The sequence below is a fragment of the Polyodon spathula genome, chromosome 3, assembly GCF_017654505.1.
Source record: "Polyodon spathula isolate WHYD16114869_AA chromosome 3, ASM1765450v1, whole genome shotgun sequence".
Lineage (NCBI taxonomy): Eukaryota > Metazoa > Chordata > Actinopteri > Acipenseriformes > Polyodontidae > Polyodon > Polyodon spathula.
This window is the reverse complement of record NC_054536.1, coordinates 72,016,124-72,031,752: the sequence shown is the minus strand read 5'-3', so window position 1 is coordinate 72,031,752 and position 15,629 is coordinate 72,016,124. Positions and strand designations below refer to the sequence as shown.

Sequence of the window (15,629 nt, the reverse complement as noted above, 5' to 3'; positions counted from 1 at the left end):
TAAGTTTACTTTAAAAAAAGTTTTAGCAGTGAGTTTGTGTTATGCTTTTATTTAATACATCCATGCATTCAAAACACACTATGAATCATTTTCCAACTTCTATGAATAAAGTCAAAAGAAATGATGCAGAAGTTGACTACATTGGTGATTAAGCTTGTGTTTGTGTGTAGGTACTATTAGTGTGCTGGTGGGTGGTAGGAGGAAAGCTCATGGTAATAATAATTAAAAAAAAGAAACACTTGCATCGTAGCAAAGAAGAAGATGGACTTTGAGTTGCAAGATTTAACATTGGAAATATATTCTGTGGGTGTTACTGCCTTAAAGGGTACATAAGGACTTTTTAATTTTATTTTATTGTGTTACATGTTCCCATGTGTTGCTAGAACTGTTTAGGTAAGGTGTGTATTGTTTGAATTATTATCTTTTTTTTAATATTTTGACCACTTTTTAAAACTTTTTAATTGCATTTCCTGCTTCAAGATGGCATCCCATGTACCTCTCAGAACTACATTTCCCATCCATCTCAGTGACATATGGAGGGTGATGGCAAATGTAGATGTGAGAGGTCAATGCAGGTATATTGGAAGCCATCTTGAGGCAGGGAATGCAATTTAAAAGTTAAAAAAAGTGGTCAAAATGTTGTAGGAACACATGGGAACATATAACACAACAAAATAAAAAAAGGTCCTTTAATGGGTCCATCTCAAGGAAAGGGTGGTTAGGTTAAATAACTGGGGCTCATTGTATGTGCATGGCAAATGACATGTGAGGTAATTTTGTTTGAAGAAAGAAGTGTATTTAAATGACTGCATGAATGTGAAGTACAGACAGCATGGAGGTTTGTTTCCCATCCTCAGAAGAGGAACACATGTAGCAAAGATAGGAGGGGGAGATGGAGGGGCAAAGGGATGCTTTAGAAAGTCACTGCTACATTACTAAACCCATTAAAGTTAAGTTTTAAGATCTGTCTTTAAATGTATTTCTAGTTTTGACAACTTCTGTTCTCAGGGGTCTCCAGAAACTGGAGGAAGCAGTTAAAAGAAAAAAAAAAGTTTTTTTCCTAAATTGGAGTGGTGGTATTTGAGCCTCTGGAAAGAATGAAAGTAGTTACAGTAGATAACCAGATTTTTCAAGGAAGGATCAACGAGACATGAATATAATCATGGAGATACAGGGAATTGGAATTAAATCCTGTTACCACCTACTTTGTAACGAGAAAAGTTGATATCAAATAAAAGGATTGCATTGTTTAAACACTTTGTTTTTTAGGACTTGTCTATAGAAACTGCACAGACAGGGGCTGGACCTACTCATTCCCACCATACTCTGAAGCCTGTGACTTTGATAATGACACAGGCATGGAACCAGAGAATAAGGTTTGCAAAATGTTGTGCACTTCTGCAAATGTTAACATCAGGCCTCATGTTTAGCTTGAACTCTTTAAAAAATGTAACATTTATTCTCAGGACTCACAGTTATGAGTCAATTTGGCTTGCCATGTTGAAGTTTGTGAGCACACATCAAAAATGGGGGTTCAAGTTAGTGTCAATTGGGGTCATTTTTATATCTCTTTATATCAAAATGTGAAATGTTTTGGTTAGGTTATGCTTAGAACTGTTTAATGTCCCCATATGTATTTTCACTGTATCCGTGTTAGGTAGTACCATCACAAGAGATCTGCTTAAGCAGAAAGCCCAGTAAGAACTTTACATGAATATTCATGGTCAGTGAAAATTAGGGGGTTTAATCTTGACACTTTCTGTTGATCAATTAATCATAAAATCTATTAAATGATTAATTGATTAATTGCACCTGTTTGCTAGTATTATGAAATGGCATTGAAAGACAACTAAAGTAATATCAGTAGCGTAACTTTGGTTTCAAAAGTGTCATGGGGGCAGTTCCTGTAGCTGGGGCATGCATAAAGATTATTCCATCTAAATTTCATTCAGATTGGCACATTTGCAGTCACAAACTCCCTCTTTGTAGGACATGAAGAAGTATTTCTGATCCACTCTATGACAAATATAAAATATGTTTATAGCATTGAGACCATAGACATCGGAAATTATATCATGATCTTGAAATTTCACAATGAAAAAGCAACAATGAAAAAACAAAACAAAACAAAAAACACTCTTTAGAACTGGGCTGCACTTATTCCTCTCTGCTTGAGATCACCCATAATGCATTGTATACAGTACCAAATGTCTGTAAAGAAGATAAACATATGGACAATAAGGATGAACAGGGTTACCAGATTTCCAGAGTAAAAAAAAAAACTGGGAGGTTTTTTTTTTTTTTCATATCACTAATGCTGTAGCAACTCTAAAGCAGTTAAAATAACAGTGCATAATAACACAATCCTAATTAAAAAATGAAACATCAAGTGTATTTATTGCTGATAATAACAACTCATTGTTTTCTTTCTATTAAACATGTTAAATATACAAAAAAAAAACGATTAGAAAAAATAGATAAGCTATTATCATTTAAACATGTGATATACACATAATCTGATTTATTAAACACATAATCCATAAAATCATTCATGTTAGTTTTGAATGATGCTAACACAACCTAATAAATTACAGTTTTGTACTTTTAAAAAGTACTGTTTCTGACAAAAGATTAAGGCTGAAAACTGCTGTGATCACAGTTTTCCCAGGACATCTGGTAGCCCTAAGAATGAAGCCATTTATTTTGGTTAACTGGTTAAGAGGCTGTGTATTATTCCCTCTGGTATTTTCTCATGAATGATTTAGGATGTATTAAAGAGCAGATTATAAAGTTTTACAATGACAGTTGTCAACTCAGCAATTTGCATTTTTGTTGCGACAATTTGTAAAGTATATATTTTGTCGCATGTACGAAGAGCAAATATGTTAGTGAAGACAGCCGCAATGTATTAATTTAAATATTTGTTGCATCTTTTTAGCAAGATCTCTAGCATTAAACATTGCAACATTATTCAAATATATAGCAGAAGTTGGTAAAATGTAAATGTCATGTGTACAATACATTCTGTTCCGTCTTCGTTTTACCTATTTTAGCACTGTTGTATGTATGTATGTGTGTGTGTGTGTGTATATATATATATATAATGAATGACAGTTTAATCCCATCAGATTATATAATGGGACCCCCCACCTTCACCCCCAAAAAGCTTTCACAATCATACAGTAGAGCCTCGCTAAATCAGACATGTTTGTCTGATATAAGGAGATGTCAGGTTTAAAAATAACACAATAAAATCACACACACACGCACACACCCACGCACGCACGCACGCACGCACACACGCACGCACGCACACATACACACACACACACATTTATAATGCTCAATGCATTTTAAATGTAAATCTTTGTGCTGAAATAACACTAATGTGTTTTAGGTAGGCTACACATTACATTATGTAAAAATACAAATCTGTACAGTAGGCCAATATCGTCCAAAACCTGCTTGGAGTAAAAACCTTGACAGGAATCGATCTTGGGGGCCAGAGTTGAGTACTACTGTAGTATATAGTACAGTAGAAAAATCAAATCAATAGCTAGCGCACATTCTTTTCACTTTAGCCTGCTGGTAACACAAAATAGATCATGGTCCTATACAGATGCTCAGAGTGAGCTGGAGGGGTTAGTGGCACATGTCTGCAGTCTATTGCTTGTAAGTATGCCCTGACTTTAGTGAATTAGGTACTTGGATGTTCGCCTCAAAAATGCATTGAGCACAACTGGCAACACGCAAGAAAAAGCGGACATACCAGCAACAATTTGAACATTTTTAAAACATGCTTTCAAATGTTTACAACAAATTGATGCAAATGTAAGTGTTGCAATTGTCGTCAGCTTTAGTACACCTCATTATAATATTTGAGAACCCTCATTTGCACAATCTGACCCCCCTTTTTGCAAATTTATGTAAGAATGCCTATAATTACATATTCATCTAAGGTTTAACCGCAAAGAAACATGATGCTGCAAAGCATTCCCTAAAAAGTCGCTAAAAGCTTTGTGCTTGTTTAGTACATTTCACCTTAGACTTCCGACTCATTTGCAACTGGTTTGCGCTATTGTGAAAGGCAAAACACTTTAGTACATCTACCTCTCAGCTATTTAGATTTTTCTTACTGTATTTTGACTTTTTGTATTCATAGTAAATAAATGTGCACCTTTACTCCATAAGACACATTTATATTCTTACCTTCACAATATTTTAATCTTCTTTTAATGTATTTTCTTCTTGTAGAAATTGTACTACTCAACATTTCAACACATCTACACTGCAGGTTATTCCACATCACTGGTTTCACTAATAACAGCCACTGTTGTTTTTGCTGTTTTCAGGTAATCTTGAGATGTATGTATGTATGTATGTATTTATTTATTTCTAAACAGCTACTTTAAAGGAGATTTTTAAAAGTTACAAATAACACAATCTGTTCAAGATCATTTATGGTTCTTCTTTAAACCTGCAACAAGAATAGCAGTGCCATAATTTAAATTGAATTCCAGCCAAATTATTTGTATACTTTGTGTATAAATTATTAAACAACTCAGATGTTAAATACTTCCTTTTTTGTTTTAGTTAGTGTTTTTTTCTTCTTTCCTTTCAAAATATGCAAATGCAATTTGGGATAAAAAGCTTTAAACACCTTGTTCTAATTTTCATAACAGTTGTACCTCTCATTCACTTTCACCAGTTAACAAGGAGGAAACGTGGTCTTGGGGTTCTGTTGAAGCACTATTTTTGTGAGCCGTGTGTCTGTTGGCTACTCTTACAGCAACCGGTGGTCACATACTATAGAAACAGGAAGGTGCAATTAGGTGCAATTATCTTGCTCTTTAATTGTTGTAGGGTGAATACTTTCTATGGATTATTTGTAGAAATGGTGTGAGTTAGTGTAATCTTGTTTTATTGCTCAATCAGCAAACATTGTCTTTGTTGTTACTGTGTAAAACAGTTTACAATTTTGTATAGTCATGGAAAAGGGCAAATTATACACTGATACAACCAAGTTAGGGATGCCGATTATATTTAGAGCTAAAAACATGGTGCAGACGATACTTAAGGTGTGCTTCAATTTTTTACTTATATATATTATATATAGTTATATATATATATATATATATATATATATATATATATATATATATATATCATATATAGTATTGTGGGTTACTCAAAGCAATCTGTGAGTCGACCCACTCACATTTATTGTTCTGTTAATTATTGTTATTTTTTCAGGAAGTTCCATTGCACCAGGAATTATATCCACATGAACCTATTTCTTTCATTCATCCTCCGAGCCAGTGCTGTTTTCATAAAAGACGCTGTGCTCTTTGCAGATGATAACGTGGATCACTGCTCCATGTCCACGGTATGTATGCATCTAAATAGCACCATCCTTTCAGTACTGTAACATTTATGTTGCTTACATGTGTACCTGCCCAAGAGCATTTGGGTTTCAGATCTAAGTAATACACCTAGCCCAAGAGATGTTGCATGAGATATATTTGTTTGTCAAGTTCAATCAGAGGTTAAATCTTACCCAGGACTACTATCTCAAAATTCACTGCAGTGATTGGCACGTTTCTAAGGAAACTAGCTAAGTTAAAACCAGGAAGTAAAATCAAAATGATTATATTAAACAGATTAAAGCTTACTGTACAACAAAAAGCCACCGCGTTGCAACAACACTGTGGTCACCGCACAGCAGGAGACTAATCGGCTGTTGATGTCCCAACTCGAACAAAGTCAAACAAGTTCACGACTTGTCCCAATGGTACAACAGCTACTTGCGGCTAGATCAACGTGAGACACCCATTCCATCCGGGCCAGCCACTTTATACAAAAATTGACTGCCAATGATGATATCGAAGTATACCTGTTAGATTTTGAGGGCACCGTGGAGAGAGAAGCCTGGCCTGCAGCACAGTGGGCTGGACTCATGGCTCCCTTTCTGAGCGTGGATTCCCAAAAGGCTTATTTTGACCTGGAACCAGCTCAAGCAGAGGATTACAGCAAACTTAAGGCTGAGATATTAGCTCGGTTAGGTGTGACCACTGCCGTCAGAGCACAGAGGTTCACCAACTGGAACTACCGACCAGACAAAGCTCCCGGTCCCAGATGTACAACCTAATCTGTTTGGCGAGAAAATGTCTCAACCGGAGACCAAGACATCTGCCCAAATTGTCGAGAGGATCGTCCTCGACTGGTTCATAAGGGGACTGCCAACAAGCCTTCAAAAATGGACTAGTCAAGGAGACCTATCTACTGTTGACTAGTGGAGCTAGTGGAACGATACCTCATTACCAGAGAGCTTCTACGACCCGGTGGACCGGAACAGCCCCAGCACCTGAAGACTCGACTGTTCAGCGGAAATGGTAAGACTGTTCCAGGGGGTGCAGAAGAGCAGCCGGTGGCTGTGAAGGGACTTGTAGACTCTTGGGGCGCAAAAAAGTATACTGGGACAAATAAGGGTGATCGAGGAGATAAAAGCCTGAAAAAGTTGCAAGGGGTAATATGCAATGCATTTACTGTAATGAAATCGGACACATAACAACCAATTGCCCAGATAAAGAAGAACCCATGCAGTGTAATGTGGGGGAATGTAATGAAATATTATATTGTAATGTGGTTTCTGTGCTCACAGTATCCTGAGAATCGTGTGTACGGTAAAAATAAGTGGAAATAAGGTAGAAATGCTGCTCGATTCGGGAAGCATGATTACGTTGGTGTCTATGCATTTAGTGGAACCCAGTAATCTGAACCAATCCCATGAGCTCAGCATTACTTGCATACATGGAGATACACAACAGTATGCAACTGCCAATGTTCACAGAGACCAGTGTCAAGTCTACGACCCATAAAGTAGGCGTAGTCTCCAAATTACCATATCAAGTAATCCTGGGTTGGAATTTCCCTAATTTTTTTTTTTAACTACTAGGAACAAAAGGCAATTTGAATATGCCCCCTAAACCTACTGTAGCCAACAATCGGCTGGAGAGCGAAGCACAGCAAAGCTTATTTCCTATTGATACAGTCAATGAATTCCCCAATCAATAACAGCAGTGAAGCCGCAGTAGTGGAAACTTACGACATGGTAGGCAAATGGAACAGAACCTGGAGAATAGTGACCAGTATAGGGAAGAGGTCCATAATGAAGAGTTGGGGTTTCGTGATTTGAATATAGGTCCTGGGAATTTTGGAACTGCACAATTATATGATCCTGCATTTAGCTTGACTAAAAAAATGTAAAAGCGTTAAATGGTGTATCAGTGAATCCCGAAGAACCTTTAGTCTTTCCCTATTTTAAATGAAATAATGAGTTATTGTACCGGGTGAAGAAAACGGGGCTAGAGGAAGAAAGACAGTTGTTGATTCCACAACAATATAAACACAAGGTACTGGATCTGGCATATGGACAAGTCCCGGGAGGTCAATTAGGTGTAACGCTTTTCGTAGTCCGCTAATACCACTACCTATAATTGAAACACCGTTCGAACGCATAGCCATGGATTTTATAGGTCCATTAGGGAAATCCGCTAGGGGACACCAACACATTTTAGTCGTATTAGATTATGCCACTTGTTACCCAAGGCAATATCTCTACATAACATTTCAGCCAATGACTCTAGCCAAATAATTAATGCTATTGTTTAGTCGGGTCAGCATACCAAGGGAGATTCTGACAGATCAAGGGACCCCTTTTATGTCCAAGGTTACCAAAGAGCTTTGCTCAATGTTAAAAATTACACCTCAAGACTTCGGTTTACCATCCACAGATGGACGGTCTTGTGAAAAGATTTAATAAAACCCTTAAAGCCATGCTACGGACAGTAGTAGATAGAGATGAAAAACATTGGGATTATTTACTGCCCTATTTAATGTTTGCAATCCGGGAGGTACCTCAAGCGTCCATAGGGTTTACACCTCTGTATGGCAGACATCCTTGTGTGACATCCAGCTTTGTGTATCTGGCAATCTCCCACAAAGTATTGTGGCAGCATTTATATTTTGACACCAATCTTGGAATTATTTTTTTTTCTTCACTATATAAGAAGTGCAATTACGACAGATTTCCTGTGGAAACAAAGACAACTGAGAACTCTCTTTCACATACAGTAGTGAAGCATCAGATGTCATGTTTCTTATGAAACTAAACATTTGAGACACATGTAGTCAATGGCATTGCATGACAGGTAAGATTTATGAAAGTATTTGTTATCTACATTCATTTTAAAGTGAATCAACATTTTTAATAGTGATACATTAACAAAACCTTCTTAATAAGTTAAATACATAGACCACCTAATACATCATTTCAAAACATAGTGGAACTGTTGAAAAGGTTAGGTTATTATCATAACCCTGATTGCCTGAAATAGAAATGAAACCATTACTGAATGGGTGTTTACCTCATAAAGACCCCGAAACCTGAATATTGTGTACCAAAGCTGCTCAGCTGATCCTGTGACGCAGTCTTGTCTGCCTCCAACTGTATAAAGGACTGCATGCAGATCTCAGCATCTTTTTTCCGTCAAGCCTGCTGCAATCATGAAGCAGTAACTTGGGCAATATTGCAGAACGATTTGAATGCTACAAGGCTAAGTGTTCCCATACAGAACCCCAGTAACAAGTAGGAGAAACTATATGCCTGTGTTGTTGTAAGGGTCGACTGAGAAGCCACCCTTAACACTCTAGTTCCAAAGCCAGGATTTTGAAGATCCACGACATTCAGTCTGTAGAACCTAGTGAAGGTATGGGGAGTAGCCCACACTGCTGCATTGCATATGTCTTTAACAGATGCACCCTGGAATAAAGCCCGCGAGTTGCAATGCTCCTGGGGGAATAGGCAGTGAACTTCTCTGGAGGGGGCAAGTTGGCTTGCTCATAGGCAGCTAACTGTGTTTGCCCTCCATTTGGACTTTGCCCCATGGCAAATTGTTCAGACTGCATCCAACTTTTCTTCCTGTCAACACAGTACACCAGGGCCCGCACTGGGCAAAGCATATGGAGCTGTCACTCCCTGCCAGACTGGAAAGGAGGTGGATGGAAAGCCTCCAGTTCCACAGACTGGTGACATGAAATGCTGAGATAGTCTTTGTCAAAATGACAGGATTGGTACAGTGTGTAACCTTTGTCCTAGCATTTGCAAAAATTAAGCAGGCTTCCGACTTAACTTGGTGTGTGATTTTGAAAATTATTGGTTATACCTGAACTAAGGAGCTTTAGGATTGCTATTACAAGGGGGGTGGAAACTTATCCAACCAAGCTATTTCAGTTTTATTTTTAATTAATTTTCTACAACTTTCTAGAATTTTTCACTTGGAAGTTGTGGGGTAGGATGTGTCTATAAATGAAAAAAAAAATGCATTTAATGCATTAATGCGTTCTATGGACCGTCTATATATATATAATATATATAATATATATATATAGCATTATATAAGATATATTATATATATATAGTTATTTGCAGTGAGTATAAGACAAAGACTCTGAAATAATTAATAATTCTGAGATAATTCAAATGATTCTAAATGAGATGTGCAACATTATAATAGCATTGTCATCTCTTCTGTTTACAGGTTTCGTGTAAAGCTGCTGTTGTGTTCTTTCAATTCAGCATTCTGGCTAATTTCTTCTGGCTACTGGTGGAAGGCATGTACCTAAAGACACTTCTGGCACTAACGTTTGTTTCAGAGAAGAAATATTTCTGGTGGTACATTTTGGTGGGATGGGGTGAGTATACAACTATTCTTTATACTTGGCTTGATATAGTGCTTATTTGGTATATTACTAAGGGCCTAATAGATATGTTGTTGCTTGTATTTCGTATTTAAATTTGCAATATGCAGATTTCCTCATGATAAAAGGGAGACAAATAACAATGGGTTAATAAAATTGATTTGATAGCATAGCTTAGCACTCATTTAATGGATCATGTATGCCAGCTACATTTTTAGAACATTACATTTTCAAATCCTATTATGTTTTCTAGATTTCTTTACTGACGTCCTGCTTAGATCATTGTTAACCAGTTTTGTTAACACATATCTTTTTTTTTTTTTACAAATGATAGATTGGCACGTGAAACTGTAATTTCTGTCCCTTTGTGACTGCAGCAACTGTAAGTTAGTAACTGGAAAGTAAATTCAAAATCATTTACATAAGTAACACAAATGACAGCTGCAGACGTCTAGCAGTAGTCTTTTCTAAACCCACCTCACCTTGATTAAGACATCACATTCTACACATGCACTTTGCTTATTGCATTCATCTGTAAGTTTTAACTCAGCTTAAAGTTATTGAATTGGGCCCTAAATCACTTTGTTTTGGATTCAAGCTGTGGTATTTGATTAGCATATGCTGTATAAAAAATATCTCTTAATATGAAATATGCATTTTTTTAGGTGCTCCAGCTACAGTAATGACTACATGGGTACTCACTAGGATTTATCATGATAACCATGGGTAAGTGTAACAATTAGGAATAGGGTATTTATTTTTAGGAAGATGTATTGGTGTTACTTTATCTGCTGGATGTGCATATTGACCGACGGTTCTTGTTTCCTTGATTAATGCAGTAACTTTATAGGCATGGTTTTCTTGATAAATTTTAAAGCATGAAAGGTTCTTCTTCTAATTGGACATTAACTGAACAAAACACAAATGTACCTTACAGAATATGAAACATTTAGAAAGCATATTTTATTGGAATATCAGCAGACGAAAATTAAATGCGTTTTTCCCAAGTTTTAACACTGTGAGCTTCTTTCGTAACCTAATGTATCAGAGGAATTGTAGGACTGTTCTGCAAATTAACACATTTGTGTGACAACATCTGAATTGCTTCTTGTGTGACATATTGGAAATTCCATCTTAGAGGTTGCCATGAATCAAATAACCAGAAACATTCATGGTAGTTTGAGATGAGTAAAGGCCACTTGCAGCAGTGAAAGCAGAAAATTAAAATAACAGATGAGTTGCATAGGTAAGTAAAATACCTTTATCAAAGAATACTGGATTTAAATGACAAACGATTTAATGCTAACATGGTGGGCCCAATTTGTAACACAAAAAAAAAAAAACTTTAGTGGTAAAGAAAACTTGACAAGGCGTTGCACTGCATCTAAGGTTATATATTTTAGACATGCTGTAAACGGGTCATGCACAATTATTGTTGCAACAAAGTCATATTTGAACAATTTATGTGTATTAACAAACTTTCATGTCTCCTATTAAATACATTTTAAATAAATACACTTTAAATAAACTTGAAGTTCTACATAAATATATGACATAAACAATGCCTTAATCCAGTTCCTGGCATTAGAATAGAAGGTATAATTAAAACCCAGCTCATTTAGTTTACTTTTTATTGAGTTACCCAAAACATTAATATAAACTTAGTGGCCTTTGCCAACTCACTTTATGAAATCATCACAAAAGTACACACAGTTTGTTACAGAAATGACTATTTCTTTGAAAGGCTGAAACAAAAATACAGCTAAAATAACTGTAATATTAACTGACTCCGGTAAAAACACAACTATTCTAATATTTTCAGACTTGATGTAATTACATGTAGGATTTTTTGAGACAAAAATGTGCGTAACTGCTTATGATTATTTGAGTTTTGTGTCTAACAACAACAACAATAACAACAACAACAACAACAACTCTAGATATACAGGTATGTAGTGCTTTTCATAGCCAAGACCACCTCAAAGCAGCCTGAAATTTTCAGATGATGATACTCCATGAGGATAACCAATTACTTCTATATTGTACGATTCTGTTATGTGTGTGGGTAGCTAGGTCTACTAATATAATGATTTTAGCCTTGTTTTTAGAACAATATAAATTGTTGATGTGTTAATGTTCAAGTTACTAATTGTGTTCTGATCAGTTCTGAGGTGAATGGATTTTGTTGATTCCTCTTTTGTAGATGCTGGGATGACAATGAAGATACCACAGTTTGGTGGATCATAAGGTGCCCAATACTTTTTGCAGTTTTTGTGAGTAATTTTAAAACAACTTCTTTAAATAATCTTCTTTCCCTGTCAAACCCAGAAAAAAACAAACAAACAAACAAACAATTATTATTAACAGACAGCTACTCCATTTGTAAGGATGCTTGTGACTGTAAAGTAAAATACTGCTGCAATTCACGTCATTACAGTGTTTTAAAAATTAGAAACACAGAGAGTATTCACTTTTGTTCTAATGAAAGTTATTTTTGCAGTCTTTGATATGGAACCAACGACAGTATGTGGCCAGCCTTCAATACAAGTTTTGTTAGATCTGCTTTTACGGATTATGCCTGAAAATCTTTTTTTATACAAATAGATGCAGCTTCTCTTACAAAAAAGTATCCCCATTTTTACAATGGGCAGGTTTTTCTATTTTGCTATTTGCGGACTTTCTTCAAAATGTTCTTTAAACTTAGCCATACTTGTACCTGTCTTTTTTTCCACAGGTCAACTTTGTTATATTTGTGAACGTTATCAGAATACTGGTACAGAAACTGAAGACACCAGCTGTGGGAGGGAATGATTCAAGCCGTTTTTTGTAAATACACTTTTATTTCCTAAGGCTAGGTGTACAAAGTTGGGCCCGAATCATGTTCGCTTTCAATTCGAAGATGACCACCAACATTACTTATGGGATATGTCTGCCTAATTGGTAGTTATACTGAGCTCTTTATACCAGAGCTGCCGATAGGCCCCTTCCTGGGGTGACGTCCTCGGTCCTGCCTACCAAGGGATTAAACAGTCAACCCACTGAAGCAACTTTCTCTTTTGACTCCCACCTATGGTAAGAGGCAGACTTCTGTATTTCTAACTGAGCGTGTTTTGAAAGAGCTTTTCTGAGTCAACTGCAGTTTCCCTACATGAAAGCTGGCTTGTCGCTTTTGTGGAATCAGTGGCTCTAAACTTTAACTTCTTTCTGCTCATTTCCTCAAAGCCTGCCTCACTTGCTCTGCAGGCTGTGTATTTACTGCTTGTGCAGTAGTGAATAAAAATGATTGTGTGTGTCTGTGTGTCTTTTCAGCCTACACTCTTGGGGAGAACGCAGTTCCTCTGCCAGGGCTAGGCTTTGCTGTACCTCTGGCATTAATTGATTCCGCCAGCTGCCGTGTGCGCAGTTGGGCAACATATAACTAAATAAATATTATTGTTGCATGTCCACCTATGTGTTTGACCCTGTCGCACAACCCCACTTTGCCTGTGTTGTGCTGTGAATTTTAGCTGCAGAGCAGTTAAAAAAAAAAAAACTGACAACAGCCAGTCAGCCGTGTAATTCCTCCACCGGGGCTGCGTTCTAACCTACCCCACTGTGGAGTAGACCTCGCCTGCTGCCTCAGCCCACCCACCCCGGTGTGTTTTCTCTCCTGTTGTTTTTCAATTCGCCCTTCGTGGCTTTATCCTGTGTGTCTCCCTGGTGTATGCTGTGTGTTGACCAGATATGTGACTACACGCAGTTAGGGTAGGCACCGCTTCATTAGCTGCCCCCCGGTGCTTCGGTACCTCGGTGCATGCTCAGCCCTTGGTACTTCGGTGTGCATGGTGCTCGGTGCACATGGTGCTCGGTTCACACCATGCTCGGTGCACACGGTGCACACGGTACTTCGGTGCCTCGCTGCGTGTAGCACCTCAGTGCACACAGTGCTCTGTGTGCACGGTGTTCGGTGCACACGGTACTCTGTACATTCGTTTCACTCGGTGAGCATGGTGCTCTGTGCTCACGTTGTGTAGTACCTTGGTGTGCATAGCGCCCTCAGTGCTCAGCACACTCAGTGCACACAATGTGTACGGTACTCAGGGCACTCAGCGCACACGATACTTGGTACACGCGGTACTTGGTCACTCAGTGTGCACAGTGCTCAGTACACATAGTGTCTAGTATCCCAGTGCGCATAGCGCCCTCTGTGCTTGGTACACTAGGTGCACGCAGTACTCAGTGCATGCAGTGCCTTGATGCCCTCTGCCTGTAGACGGTGCTCCACTCCACTGTAGGCTACGCGTTGCCCCGGTTGTGTGACTGCACATAGTACAGGCTAAACACCCTTGCCGGTTGCTGGGATCGAGACTGTGAAATAGCTCTCTCTCTTTTTTCTCTCTTCTGGAGTTCCCCTGCAATTTCATTACTGGAAGCTGGCTTGTCACTTCCCTGGAATCAGAAACTCCGCTTCTGTGAACTCAGCTATAAATGCTGCACAACTAGCTGTGTTTACTCTTTCTTTTCAACTGCCTACATCGCTTTGCGATTGTAGTCTGCTTTTCTAACCTTAGAGCGCTTGCTGTTTTGTGTTTTACTCTGCTATTGCAGCTAAATAAAAAAAGAGAGAAAAGAGAGACGTGTGATGCTCTACATGTTTTCTTCTTGTCTAGTCCCTTGAGCCTGTGCTGCACTCCAGTATACACTACGAGCTGCCCTGTTGTGTGACTGCACGTGGTCGAGAACCAGGTTATCGCCATGCTGCACTCTGGTGCAGCACTGTGCGCTTCCCAGTACAGCTATCCTGATTGCCTACTGCAGTCACTTGAGCTTAGATCTCTTAAGAAGGACGTCCTCCCCGAATGGAGTCTAGATGTAGTACTGGAGGCTCTACTAAGTGGGCTAGTGAGCTACAGGCACTTTCGGTGCACAGTTCCTGTATGCATATTTGGGACAATGGAAACAAGGTATCATTGCGCATGAACCCTGCTTTTCCATCCATTTTCCATCCCTCCTCCTTTTGCGGAGATTGAATCCCCTCTACCCTGTTAGGGCATTGAGAGATTATGTGAATAGGACAAGAGCGCTACGTCAGTCTGACCAGCTCTTCATCTGTCATAGTGAAAGGACCCGAGGTCCAGCCCTCTCTAAGCAGTGACTGTCCCATTGGTTTGGGGACACAGTCTTGACTGTGTGTACTAATGCCGGCCTACCCCCACCTGGGAGGGTGGCTGTGCACTCTACCACAGTCATCATGGGCCCTCTTTAGAGGAGCTTCATTGAATGATATTTTCTACTGTAGCTTGCTGGGCTATGCCATATACATTCTCCAGGTTCTACTGCTGTAAAGTGGTAGATCCTTCCCTCCTTCATTAGGCACAAGGGTCCTTAAGTCTGCACGCTCACACCGTTAACCCTTGGGTTATGCGGTTCTGATGCATCCCTCATCTGCTGCCGCTCCTTCTCCCTCGCGATTGCTCTGGTATATTTTCCCATAAGCATGTTGGTGGTCATCTTCGAATTGAAAGGGAGCGTTAGGTTACTTACCGTAACCCTGGTTCCCTGAAAGAGAAGATGACCACCAACCAGCGAGGTCACATCGGTTGCTGTCACGGGTTAGATGCAAAAGAGAAAGTGACTTCCGTGAGCTGACTGTTTAATCCCTCGGTAGGCAGGACCGAGGACGTCACCCCAGGAAGGGGCCTATCGGCAGCTCTGGTATAAAGAGCTCAGTAATAACTACCCAATAGGCAGGCATATCCCTAAGACAGGTATATCCCATAAGTATGTTGGTGGTCATCTTCTCTTTCAGGAAACCAGGGTAACGTTTTTGTTTCTGAATGCAATTTGAATTCTCTTTTAATGAAACTAGTTTTAAATGCAGTAATAATAAC

The 15,629-nt window shown here is 38.6% G+C and overlaps 1 protein-coding gene across 1 annotated transcript in view; it reads left to right on the top strand.

Annotated features, from left to right (window-relative positions):
- Positions 1 to 15,629, top strand: part of LOC121309333 (vasoactive intestinal polypeptide receptor-like) — a 39,196-nt gene that overhangs the window by 17,252 nt on the left and 6,315 nt on the right. Inside the window, exons 4-10 of the mRNA XM_041242214.1 lie at positions 1,270 to 1,376; positions 4,255 to 4,352; positions 5,254 to 5,386; positions 9,600 to 9,753; positions 10,425 to 10,485; positions 11,963 to 12,032; positions 12,494 to 12,585. Of these exons, the coding sequence (XP_041098148.1) occupies positions 1,270 to 1,376; positions 4,255 to 4,352; positions 5,254 to 5,386; positions 9,600 to 9,753; positions 10,425 to 10,485; positions 11,963 to 12,032; positions 12,494 to 12,585 (715 nt within the window). The remainder of the gene's footprint in view (positions 1 to 1,269; positions 1,377 to 4,254; positions 4,353 to 5,253; positions 5,387 to 9,599; positions 9,754 to 10,424; positions 10,486 to 11,962; positions 12,033 to 12,493; positions 12,586 to 15,629) is intronic.